This window comes from Rhinoderma darwinii, chromosome 1 (assembly GCF_050947455.1).
Source record: "Rhinoderma darwinii isolate aRhiDar2 chromosome 1, aRhiDar2.hap1, whole genome shotgun sequence".
Taxonomy (NCBI): domain Eukaryota; kingdom Metazoa; phylum Chordata; class Amphibia; order Anura; family Rhinodermatidae; genus Rhinoderma; species Rhinoderma darwinii.
The window spans coordinates 621,686,139-621,699,214 of NC_134687.1; the positions used below are offsets into that span (position 1 = coordinate 621,686,139).

General features: G+C 42.7%; 1 protein-coding gene across 4 annotated transcripts in view; it reads left to right on the top strand.

Annotated features, from left to right (window-relative positions):
- WDR70 (WD repeat domain 70) overlaps positions 1-13,076 on the top strand; it is a 291,197-nt gene that overhangs the window by 208,209 nt on the left and 69,912 nt on the right. For all 4 annotated transcript variants that reach the window (XM_075842124.1, XM_075842132.1, XM_075842147.1 and 1 more), the window contains exons 12-13: positions 1,465-1,549; positions 2,655-2,793. In XM_075842124.1, coding sequence (XP_075698239.1) covers positions 1,465-1,549; positions 2,655-2,793 — 224 coding nt within the window. The remainder of the gene's footprint in view (positions 1-1,464; positions 1,550-2,654; positions 2,794-13,076) is intronic.

The following is a 13,076-nucleotide window of genomic DNA, read 5'->3' on the forward strand; positions in this document are numbered from 1 at the left end:
GCTCAAACACTTGAACTCAATAATTAGGAGGGGCGTCCACATACTTTTAACCATTATAGAGTGTGTTTGTATTATTACCTTTCCTGGAAGAATTATGGTAACCACTAAGGCCTCATGCACACGACCGTGTTTTTGCGTCCGCAATTCCCCCGCAAATCCACGGGAGAATTGCGGACCCATTCTTTTCTATGGGGCCGTGCACACGACCGTAGTTTTTGCGGTCCGTGCACGGCCCGGGAACCCGGACCGCAGAAAGTACGGACATGTCCTATTATGGTCCGGAGTTGCGGTCCGGGCTCATTGAAAACAATGGCCCGGCCATGTGCATGTGCGGGCGGCTTGCGGCTGACAGTCCGCTGACAGTCCGCAGCCGGCCGACACGAAAATCACGGGCGTGCACACGGCTACGGTCGGGCTACGGTCGTGTGCATGAGGCCTTAGACTACCAATCCAACAAGAGACAGCTAATGGTCCTAGATTGTGTGAGATTAGATATTTTCTTTTCAGAAACAGCGCCACTCCTCCTCATTCACTTGAGTACACCTAAGCTGCATTACCAGATGCAGACAATGGGTAAGAGTGGCGCTGATATGGTGGTATACTACATAGATGAATTGTAGTATAGTATACTATAGAATTCTGTTATAGTATATTGCTTCTCCGTTTTCCATGAGATCACACCTTATGACTGACAGGTTCTCCAGGTGACATCATGAACACCAACGCAGTCATCAGATCCCAACCGTGCCCGACAGACTCTAATGACTTTCAACCAGGTTTTCGCGATTCTGTCCATAATGCATGCAGCATTATTTTTGCTGTTATGTTTTATACTTCTATCTAGAGCTGCATACAAAGTTCTGCTGTCACAAGTGAAACTATTGTACTGTGCCAAGTCTACAAAACAACTTCTCTCTCAAAAAAAAACAGCATACACCCTACAGTCAGTGAATCAAGGTGCCTCTGAGATATGTGAGAGCATACTGCCTGGAAGCAGAATAATGAATGCAGCTCTGGCTGTTTTCTTTTGTTTTCGTGATTTGTCATTTTGTTTGCTTATTGTCTCTCCTGAATGTACAATGCTTGAAAATATGTTGATGCTACATTCAGAAGTATCGAAAATGATCAGTTGTGGATTTCACCCTTTCTATGCCGGAACATTCGGCAGCAAATCCGTGACCTATAGGGTCACGTCCAGTGTATAGCGCAATGCAAGAGAATGGGTTTGACAAAACCGTATTCACACGCGGCACAATAACTATTTGGACTTTAGGGCATGCTGCAGATATTTAAATGCCCTATATGTGGCAGAATTCTGCAATACAGAGGGTGAAATCCACGGCAAACCTGCTACAATGGATTTGCTGCGGATCCGCTATGTGTGAACGTAGATTTATTATATAGGTTTCTCAGGTGAGTTCATTGGTTTACGCAATAATAAAGGATTTCTTGTCTGCATTTCAGGAGACGACACTTTAAAAACATGGGACATGAGAAACTTTAAGAAGCCCATTCACATGACCTCCGGACTGCCCAACTACTTCCCAATGTATGTATTCCGCTCCTGCTTTGTCCTGTTTTCCGGTAGAGATGAGCAAAAATTCACCACTCCTGCGATTAACAAACCTATCACATAGCCGTATTTTCCTCATATAAGGCAGAAGAGGCTGAAGTAAGGAACTTTAGTGGAGAATGGCAGCCTCCATTGGCTTATATGGAGGAACCACGGCTCTGAAATAGAAAAGTCGGACATCAAGGATTCAAATTTTCAGTTCACACATCACGATATAATGAACCGGATTTGCATTTGAATATTGTAAATATTCGGGAATGAGGGGGGTTGCACTGGGATACCCATCACCTATGTGCAATTTAGAGTCCTATTAGTGGTTGCCTCATCATTGGTGGCATATTGTTGGGATATAGCACCAATTTCCGGTCGGTGGGGGTCCACACCAATTACTAGAACAAAGTGGCCCAAGTGCTAGGAAAGTGCCATGTCACTTGGTCTGCTGCTGACTCCATGAAAACATTGAGTCTCCTCGCCTTTTCCCGGGCAGCCACGTTGACAGCCACCGACCGGAAATCGGTGGCATATTCTAGCGGTATGCCACTAATGTCTTTGAGGAGACAACCCCTATAATAGATTGACAAAACCATCTATAAATTGTGTATTTATGTATTGGGTGGAAATGACCACTACCGTCATACCTCCCAACTTACCCCAAAAGGGCGTGGTTTCTGCAAACTTACAGAAAATTGGTCAATTTTGGGAGGTTTTATGGGCAGATCTGGGCAGACGGGCGGGCACAAATCGGAAATCAAATGTTGGGAAGTATACTACAGCGTCCACTATAATCCAATCCTGAGCAGGAGGTGCCCTTCCCCACCGGGCTGCCCATAGGCACCTGCCTCTCGTGCCGAATGGGAAATCCAGCCATAACTGCTGCCGTATGATATCAATGTATTCAAAGGTTGGACAACTAGTTATTCTTCTACAATGGCTGACTGCATTGCATGTAGAGGACTATTGAAATAATAATGATATCTTTCTACTGCTGATGGAATTTGTTCCTTCCTTCATTCATTTATTGATTGATTGATTGATTCATTCATTCAGTCATTTATTCGTTCTTATGCTCCATTTCCTATAGGACAGATTGCTGCTTCAGCCCTGATGATAAACTTTTGATAACTGGGATGTCCGTTAAAAAAGGAGAAGGCAACGGAAAACTATTATTTTTTGACATGGTGGAATTCAAGAAGGTTTATGAAATTGTCGTCACAGATGCTGTGAGTTATTATTATTTATTTTTTTATCTTATGGCATTTTCTGCTAAATCACAATTCTGATTTATGTCGGCAATCATTTGTTATCACCTGGGGGAGCCTCCTCTACGTGTACATTTCAATAGCCGTCTATGCAATGGCACATAAGTGCTGGCAGGTAGATGGGGGTGCCGAGCGGGGAACCCCCTCTATGACATCTATATGCCCTAATACGACATATGTACAGGGGTTATCAACCTAAGACAACCCCTTTAATTTAAGCTGAGGACACAACTATGACCATAAATAATAATAGTCATGTCTGCGGCACTGAAACGATGATTTCCGATCAATAGAAATTTGTTCTATCACAAGTTTTCGAAGATGTTTATATTGGAAGCATTTCATTGGCGATTGGACAATAAGAAAATATATAGGCAGAACAATGTACAAATATTGGTACTGGTTGTTGGTTTGGGGTCGAATCTTCCATGTTGCTGATTGCATTCACAAGGACATAAAATAACTTAAAGGGATTCTCTGGTTTTATGTAAACAAAGCTTAAAGGGATTGACCACTTTAGCTATACTATTTCCAAGTGAGAGTCAAATAGTAAAATAGGCAACTTACTAATTCATTCTTTTTAGGAGCTGTGCGGCGTTTTCACTATGTGTGAAGCCACGACCCCTAGTTCTCATATCATCCTTCCCCGACAGCACACCACGCCGTCCAAAAAGCTAATTCTTCTATGTCCCGGAGGGTTATCTCTCTCTTTAACTTCCTTCTTCAGTGCAAGTACATGTGAAACAGGGGTGGGGCTTAGACTTCTGATCGGGCTTGGTTTCTCTGCCCCTTTTGCTCTGCCCCAGCCTTTCCATCCAATCCCCCTATTTTACTGGTGAGTACCTGAAATCCAGGAGCCTGCAAAGTTTCATAGGCAAATAAATACTATTCTCTTGAAGTTTTTTCTTTTGATTCACTTCAAAGTCTAGTTTCCCTTTAACTTAAAGACTTTGGAAATTTGGGATGGGAAATGTACATAATGAATAGATCTGGTGACCTATCCACTGTACCATAGTATACAATCGGTGGGGGTCCGACACCTCTACCACACAACGATCAGCTGTTCCGGTTGCCTCCACGCGCCTGAAGCTATGCAGGGGTCGGTGCAGAAGGTTCCGACCACATAAAAGTGGCCATACTGCAGTACTCCAGGCGGAGTGGGGCTGCAGCACAACCACTATACAGTGGTCGGAGCCTTCTGCTTCCGGCACCAACCACTGCATGGTGCCGGTACCTGGATGCAGCCGGAACAGCTGATCGCTGCGGGGTCCGGGTGTCGGACCCCCATCGATCATATACTATGGTACTGTGGATACTGTAGGTCACAGTATAAAAAAACATCCGCCTGGACAACTACTTTAATACTCAATATTCAGTGGTTATCAATGTACGTGAAGGTTAAGGCCGGGATCCCACTAGTCGGATACACTGCGTAAAAATCACGCAGCGTATCCGACCTGAAACCCGCAGCACCTTCCGTCCGAAAAATCCCACCACATTGTGGTGTGGTTTTTTGGACGGAATTTCCTCTGCGTGAAAAAGAGCTCCCTCCTTTGATGTCCACTCCGGCCTCCTACGATGATGTTGCAGGCCATGTGATGCCGCAGCCTGTGATTGGCTGCAGCGGTCACATGGGATAAAAGGTCATCCCAGGAGGCCGGACTACAGGAAGGAGGAGGGCGTTCTGGGTAATTATGTTTGTTTTTTTTCCAGAGTTTCAATTTTTGCAGCGTAATCGCTGAGAATACGTCACAACGCTTAGCTTTCTGTTGCGGGTTTTGCATCCCCATTGAATTCAATGGAGAAAACCCCCAACATGAACAAAAACGCAGCATAAATTGACATACTACTGAATTAAATTCCGCACCGCAGGTCAATTTATTAACGTTTATACTTAGTTTTTTTCCCGCAACGCGGGCATGAGATTTACTAAATCTTACCCACTTTGCTGCTACCGTAAATGCTGCGGAATTTCCGCACACAATTCCGTTGCGGAAATTCCGCAGTGTTTACGCTACGTGGGAACTCGGCCCAAACAGGATCTTGAAAAAAAGATGGTGAAATGACAAATCTTCAGCTTTTGCAGTTAACCCTGTCTAGTCACGGTAAAACCATCCACAAACATTTCATTAATTTTTGTATAAAGGTTGTAAAAGCCTTTACGGTCCCTCATCTCCTTCTTCAGGTGCTGGGCTTGGCCTTTCAGTGAACCTCAAGGGTAAAGGAAGCTAAAAGGGAATGTTTGAAGGAACGCCGTTCTATGTTTGACATTCCTTCATAAATGGGTCTTTCCCTTGTCTGTCTTGTCCATATTGAACCGTTCAAGTCGCCCTTACTTCTGGAGTTGCCGCAGAAGAAAATCCTTTTGTTTTATGGGCTGATCTAGCGGCTTAGGCATCTTTTAATGAGGCAGCCATATCTGGATCTCTTCTGGATGGACCTGTCAACAGAGACAAGTTACTTTCTGATTTTTTTTCTTTTTTTTTTCTTTACTCACTTTTTTATTAGATTGTTTTACTTTTTTTTCTTTTTATATAATTTTTTTTAGTATCGATCGTTTTATCATGTTTTAACTTCTACTTACATGTAAAAAAGTGTAAATCTAGTTTTTTTTTAATTTATAAAAATTGACTTATCCACAGGATATGGCATAAGTGTCTAATACCTGTCGATGCAGGTCCCACCTCTGGTGCGGCAGTCGCCACATCCATGCAAATAATTAATTGAGAATTAACTCCCTTAGAATTCATTCTCCGCCTGAATGCGGCGGCCACTTTACCAAATAGGACGGGGTTGGGTAACCCTTGTTCTGGAGATTGAGGTAGTTCCTAGAGCTGGGACCCACATTTATCCTGTGGATATGCCATGGATGTCTGAGTTGGGAATACCCCTCTAAGGGAACTTCTCCATATTTTCTAAAGTAACTGAAATGTATCTGATCTTTATTATCTGTGTAGGTAAGTTTATCAGAAACAAGTATAGAGGATCCACCTCGGTCACTGCACCATATAAAGTCAGGGTAAAGGATACAAACTGTGGCCAGATCAGTTGCAATGATCGGCTGTAATCTGTGGGGAAAACCTGGTAGTAAGTGTTCCATTTCCCTACAGCGCCCCCACAGGGGAAATTAAATATTGCACAGTGCCCAACTGCCCATTCATATCAATGTGTCGTCTGTGTAAGACAGGACAGGTCCTCCAGAGAGAGAAACACTCTTTATAATCTCTCCCTACTCATGCCAAGAGATAAGGATCCTGAACAGGGACCCCCCCCCCCCCCTATTACCTCAGAATTCCCTAATAGGGCGTATGAAAATAGGTTTTCTAAACTGGACAATTTATTTTTAGGAAATAGACCATCCGTGTTTTGGGAGAGCAGGCCAGCAATATTATGCAGCTCCGTGCCACTTTGCCAAGATTTACACATCCAGGAACCACCCAATTCACCTTATTCCAGAGATCTTTTTCTATAACTGAACCTCATATTCTCCAGGTCTTTCCCTATATTTCACAGTTTTTTAATAGATAATTATACTCCACCTTCTGTAAACTTGTTCTTTTATTCTCTATAAAGTCATTGGATTCTATAGGGTCACACAAGCCGAGGTTTGTAATTTGCTGCGACTGAAGATGTAAGTGCATGTGATGTCCATGTGTACTAGGATAGAATAGGGAATGTGGGCTATGTGCGCTGTACAGGCTTCCATGTGACCTTGACTGTCGCTTCCCGTCATTGCTGTTAGCACTTGATGTGACGGCATTGCATCAGACCTCACTATATCTATTTAGTAAATGGATGGAAGGGGCCTCCACTTGCATGTAAATTGTAGACTTCGACATCCAGAAGTGTCAATCAGTATCCAGTCTTCATTGATCAGTCATAATGTGACAGCTCGTAGCTTGCAATCTATCGACCCGCTGCACCGCATCCACTGTCACATTTTAGTACAACTGGTTTATGCTTTTAAGGATATCCATTTTACAAATTTACAACCAGACCTGACTACCTCTTGTAAATGCGGAGCTCTGCTGTTCTTTTTGCTGTTTGTCCTATATATGTTTTAGTATTTTAATACAACTTGCCCTCAATTTGCCTGGTCATAGTCATTCCCAACACAGTATAGAGCCGAGGTCACCAATGTCATTAGCTCCAGAACCATATTTTTAGTGAATACTGGGATATATAATTGATGGCTTATACTTAGTGGGTCCAACCCCTGTGACCCCCACCATCAGCAGAACGAAAATGTCAAGATGAGATCCCTGCTGTAATGGCGACAGGTCTCGCTGCTGTGTCCTGGAGTCCCACCCAAGTAGCCCCTTAGATCCTGCGGCAAATAGGTACCATGGCATCTAAGTGGTTTCAGAGGAAGAGGGCTCCCTCTGTCACTCCATCGGCACCCTCGCTACTCTATATAAATTATATATACCCCAAAATGGTGCAATTAAAAACTACAACTTGTCCTGCAAAAAACAAGTCCTCACATGGCTATTTTTATGGGTAAAAAAAAAAAAGCTATGGCGTTTGAAATGCGACGATAAAAAACTGAAAAAAAAATCGCTCCACCATTAACTCCTCCCATCGGACACGCTCAGCTCAGTAATAGTACTGACCTGATTTAACACAGCGCCATTTATCCCTGGCGTGCGTTTGAGCTGTGATAACTGCGGTTTCCGACAGCAGGCTATAACAGCTCGTTGTGCAAGGACCAATCGCGGTGGTCCTTTCCGATTAACCCCTTAGAAGCCACGTTCAAAAGCGTTCACGGCTTCTAAGGGGCCATAACAACATTGGCGGCCCCGCACAGCAATCGTGGAATGCTGATAGTTGCTATGGCAACCGGAGGCCTAACAATGACCTCCGGGTCTGCCATCTATGGAAGCCTAGTAGGTCCTGCCAAAAGCAGGACCCATTATGCTTGCTGTCAGTGAGTAACTGACAGCTCTAATACACTGCACTAGGCATGTAGTGCAGTGTATTAGAATTGCGATCAGGGATTCCTTCCTCCAGTCCCCTAGTTAGGAAAAAGTTAAAAAAATATATAAAAGTTTTAAAGTAATAGGGAAATTCCCCCTTTTTCCCTTATCAAGTCCTTTATTATTAAAAAAAATAAGTAAATTATACATAATTGGTATCGCTGCGTCCGTAACGGCCTGAACTATAAAAAAAAAATTGTTATCCATCCCGTGCGGTGAACGCCGTAAAAAAGTAAAATAATAAATCATACCAGAATCGCTATTTTTTTGGTCACTTCACCTCCCAAAAAATGGAATTAGAAGCGATCAAAAGGTCGCACATACCCAAAAATGGTACTGATCGAAACAACAGCTCGTTACTCAAAAAACAAGCCCCCACACAGTCTTGATTGGAAAAATAAAAAAGTTGTGGCTCTTAGAATATGGCAGCACAAAAAGGAAATGTATTTATTTTTTTAAAAAGTTTTTTATTGGGCAAACCCCATACGACATAAAAAAAATTATATACATATGGTATCGCCGTAATCGTATCGACCCGCAGAATAAAGTGAATATGTCATTTATAGCGCACGGTGAACGCTGTAAAAAATATAGTAGAATTGATGTTTTTTCAGTCATCACACCTTTTAGAAAATAGACTAAAAACTGATCAAAAAGTCGCATGTACCCCAAATTGGTACCAATGAAAAGTACAGCATGTCCCGCAAAGTATAAGCCCTCACACAGCTCTGGTGGAAAAAATATGACGACCCAAAAGGTGCAGAATGTGTTCCAAAAGCGGATAAGATCGGGCACCATTTATCAGTGCGAGACTGGCCACATATCTGCAGATTATTATTTATTTACCGCATTATTATGCTCTCTTATTATACTATGATTTACCCCGCACAGATTACATATACCCTGATGTACTCCTCACAGTTTACATATACCCTGATGTACTCCTCACAGTTTACATATACCCTGATGTACTCCTCACAGTTTACATATACCCTGATGTACTGCACCCAGCTTACATATACCCTGATGTACTGCACCCAGCTTACATATACCCTGATGTACTCCGCCCAGCTTACATATACCCTGATGTACTCCGCACAGATTACATATACCATGATGTACTCCGCACAGATTACATATACCCTGATGTACTCCGCACAGATTACATATACCCTGATGTACTCCGCACAGATTACATATACCCTGATGTACTCCGCACAGCTTATATATACCCTGATGTACTCCGCACAGCTTATATATACCCTGATGTACTCCGCACAGATTACATATATCCTCATGTACTCCGCACAGCTTACATATACCCTGATGTACTCCGCCCAGCTTACATGTACCCTGATGTACTCCGCACAGCTTACATATGCCCTGATGTACTCCGCACAGATTACATATACCCTGATGTACTCCGCCCAGCTTACATGTACCCTGATGTACTCCTCACAGCTTACATATACCCTGATGTACTCCGCACAGCTTACATATACCCTGATGTTCTCCGCACAGATTACATATACCCTGATGTACTCCGCACAGCTTACATATACCCTGATGTACTCCTCACAGCTTACATATACCCTGATGTACTCCGCCCAGATTACATATACCCTGATGTACTCCGCCCAGATTACATATACCCTGATGTACTCCGCACAGTTTACATATACCCTGATGTACTCCGCACAGTTTACATATAACCTGATGTACTCCTCACAGTTTACATGTACCCTGATGTACTCCACACAGCTTACATATACCCTGATGTACTCCTCACAGCTTACATATACCCTGATGTACTCCTCACAGATTACATATACCCTGAAGTACTCCGCCCAGATTACATATACCCTGATGTACTCCGCACAGTTTACATATACCCTGATGTACTCCGCACAGTTTACATATACCCTGATGTACTCCGCACAGTTTACATATAACCTGATGTACTCCTCACAGCTTACATGTACCCTGATGTACTCCACACAGCTTACATATACCCTGATGTACTCCTCACAGCTTACATATACCCTGATGTACTCCTCACAGCTTACATATACCCTGATGTACTCCTCACAGATTACATATACCCTGATGTACTCCACACAGATTACATATACCCTGATGCACTCCGCCCGATTACATATACCCTGATGTACTCCGCCCGATTACATATACCCTGATGTACTCTGCACAGATTACATATACCCTGATGTACTCCACACAGCTTACATATACCCTGATGTACTCCGCCCAGCTTACATATATCCTGATGTACTCCGCACAGTTTACATATACCCTGATGAACTCTGCCCAGCTTACATATACCCTGATGTACTCCGCACAGCTTACATATACCCTGATGTACTCCTCACAGCTTACATATACCCTGATGTACTCCGCCCAGATTACATATACCCTGATGTACTCCGCCCAGATTACATATACCCTGATGTACTCCGCACAGTTTACATATACCCTGATGTACTCCGCACAGTTTACATATAACCTGATGTACTCCTCACAGCTTACATGTACCCTGATGTACTCCACACAGCTTACATATACCCTGATGTACTCCTCACAGCTTACATATACCCTGATGTGCTCCTCACAGCTTACATATACCCTGATGTACTCCTCACAGATTACATATACCCTGATGTACTCCACACAGATTACATATACCCTGATGCACTCCGCCCGATTACATATACCCTGATGTACTCCGCCCGATTACATATACCCTGATGTACTCTGCACAGATTACATATACCCTGATGTACTCCGCCCAGCTTACATATACCCTGATGTACTCCGCCCAGCTTACATATATCCTGATGTACTCCGCACAGTTTACATATACCCTGATGAACTCTGCCCAGCTTACATATACCCTGATGTACTCCGCACAGCTTACATATACCCTGATGTACTCCGCACAGCTTACATATACCCTGATGCACTCCGCACAGATTACATATACCCTGATGTACTCCTCACATATTACATATACCCTGATGTACTCCGCCCAGCTTACATATGCCCTGATGTACTCCTCACAGATTACATATACCCTGATGTACTCCTCACAGATTACATATACCCTGATGTACTCCGCACAGTTTACATATACCCTGATGTACTCCGCACAGATTACATATACCCTGATGTACTCTGCACTGCTTACATATACCCTGATGAACTCCGCCCAGCTTACATATACCCTGATGTACTCCGCACAGTTTACATATACCCTGATGTACTCTGCACTGCTTACATATACCCTGATGTACTCCGCACAGTTTACATATACCCTGATGAACTCTGCACAGATTAAATATACCCTGATGTACTCCGCCCAGTTTACATATACACTAATGTACTCCTCACAGCTTACATAAACCCTGATGTGCTCCGCACAGATTCCATATACCCTGATGTACAGCTTACATATGTCCCCACATTATAAACTGAAACAGCAGTAAAACCCCAAAAAGAACTACTACCAAGCAAAATCCGCGCTCCAAAAGCCAAGAGGCTCCATTCTGAGCCCTACAGCATGCCCAAACAGCAGTTTATGTCCACGTATATGGCATCGCCATACCCAGGAGAACTCGCTGGGTATAATATATTGACCCACTGCGCATTATTTTCTAGTAAATAACACCTTTTGGGTCAAAATACTCACTATACCCCTTAATAAATGCCTTAAGGGGTGTAGTTTCCAAAATAGGGTCACTTCTGGTGGGTTTCCATTGCTCTACTACCTCTGGGGCTCTGCAAACACGACATGGCACCCGAACCAATCCAGCAAAATCTGGACTCCAAAGAACACATAGCGCTCCTTCCTTTCTGAGCCCTCCCATTGACCCTAAGGGCAGTTTATCACCACAAATGGAGTATTGCCACACTCAGGAGTAATTGCGCAACAAAATTGGCTATTTAATTCTTTGTGTTAAGAAATTTAAAGCAAAAATTACATATTATTGGAAAAAAATTAGTTTCTTTATTCCACTTCCCAATTCAAATACTTTCTGTGAAAAAACTGTGGGGTCAAAATGGTCACAACACCCACAAATGAATTCCTTGAGGGGTTTAGTTTCCAAAATGGGTTATGTTTGGGTGTGTTTCCTTTGTTTTGGCACCGCAAGACCTCTTCAAACTTGGCATGGTGCCTAAAATATAATGTAATAAAAAAGAGGCCCCAAAATCCTCTAGGTGCTCCTTGGCTTCTGAGGCCAATGCTTCAGTCCAGTAGCACACTAGGGTCACATGTGGGATATTTCTAAAAACTGCAGAATCTGGGCAATAAATATTTAGTTGTGTTTCTCTGGTAAAACCTTCTGTTTTGCAGAAAATAAATGGAATAAAATTGAATTTCTGTGAGAAAAATGAAATTTGCAAATTTCACCTCCACACTGCTTTAATTCCTATGAAACGCCTAAAGGGTTAAGAAACTTTCTAAATTATGTTTTGAATACGTTGAATTGGGTCCAGTTTTTAAAATGGGGTGTTTTATGGGGGTTTCTAATATATAAGGCCCTCAAAGCTACTTCAGAACTGAACTGGTACCTAAAAAAACGGCTTTTGAAATTTTCTTGAAAATATGAGAAATTGTTGCTTATGTTCTAAGCCTTGTAACGTTCTAGAAAAATAAAAGAATGTTCAAAAAACTATGCAAATATAAAGTAGACATATGGGAAATGTTAACTAGTATTATATTGGGTGGTATAACCAACTGCCTTACAAACAGATATATTTAAATTCAGAAAACTGCAATTTTTCTGTAAATTTTGCTATTTTTCACAAATAAACACTGAAAGTATCGACCAAATTTTACCGCTAACAGAAAGCCCAATGTGTCACGAGAAAATCTTGTCAGAATCGCTTGGATTAATAAAGGCATTTCAAAAGTATTACCACATAAAGTGACACATGTCAGATTTGAAAAATAAGCTCTGAGCCGTAAGGCCCAAACTAGGCTGCGTCATTAAGGAGTCAGGCTGGGTTCACACAACCTATTTTCAGACGTAAACGAGGCGTATTATGCCTCGTTTTACGTCTGAAAATAGGGCTACAATACGTCGGCAAACATCTGCCCATTCATTTGAATGGGTTTGCCGACCTACTGTGCCGACAACCTGTAATTTACGCGTCGTCGTTTGACAGCTGTCAAAAGACGACGCGTAAAATTACAGCCTCGTCAAAAGAAGTGCAGGACACTTCTTGGGACGTTTTTGGAGCCACTTTCTC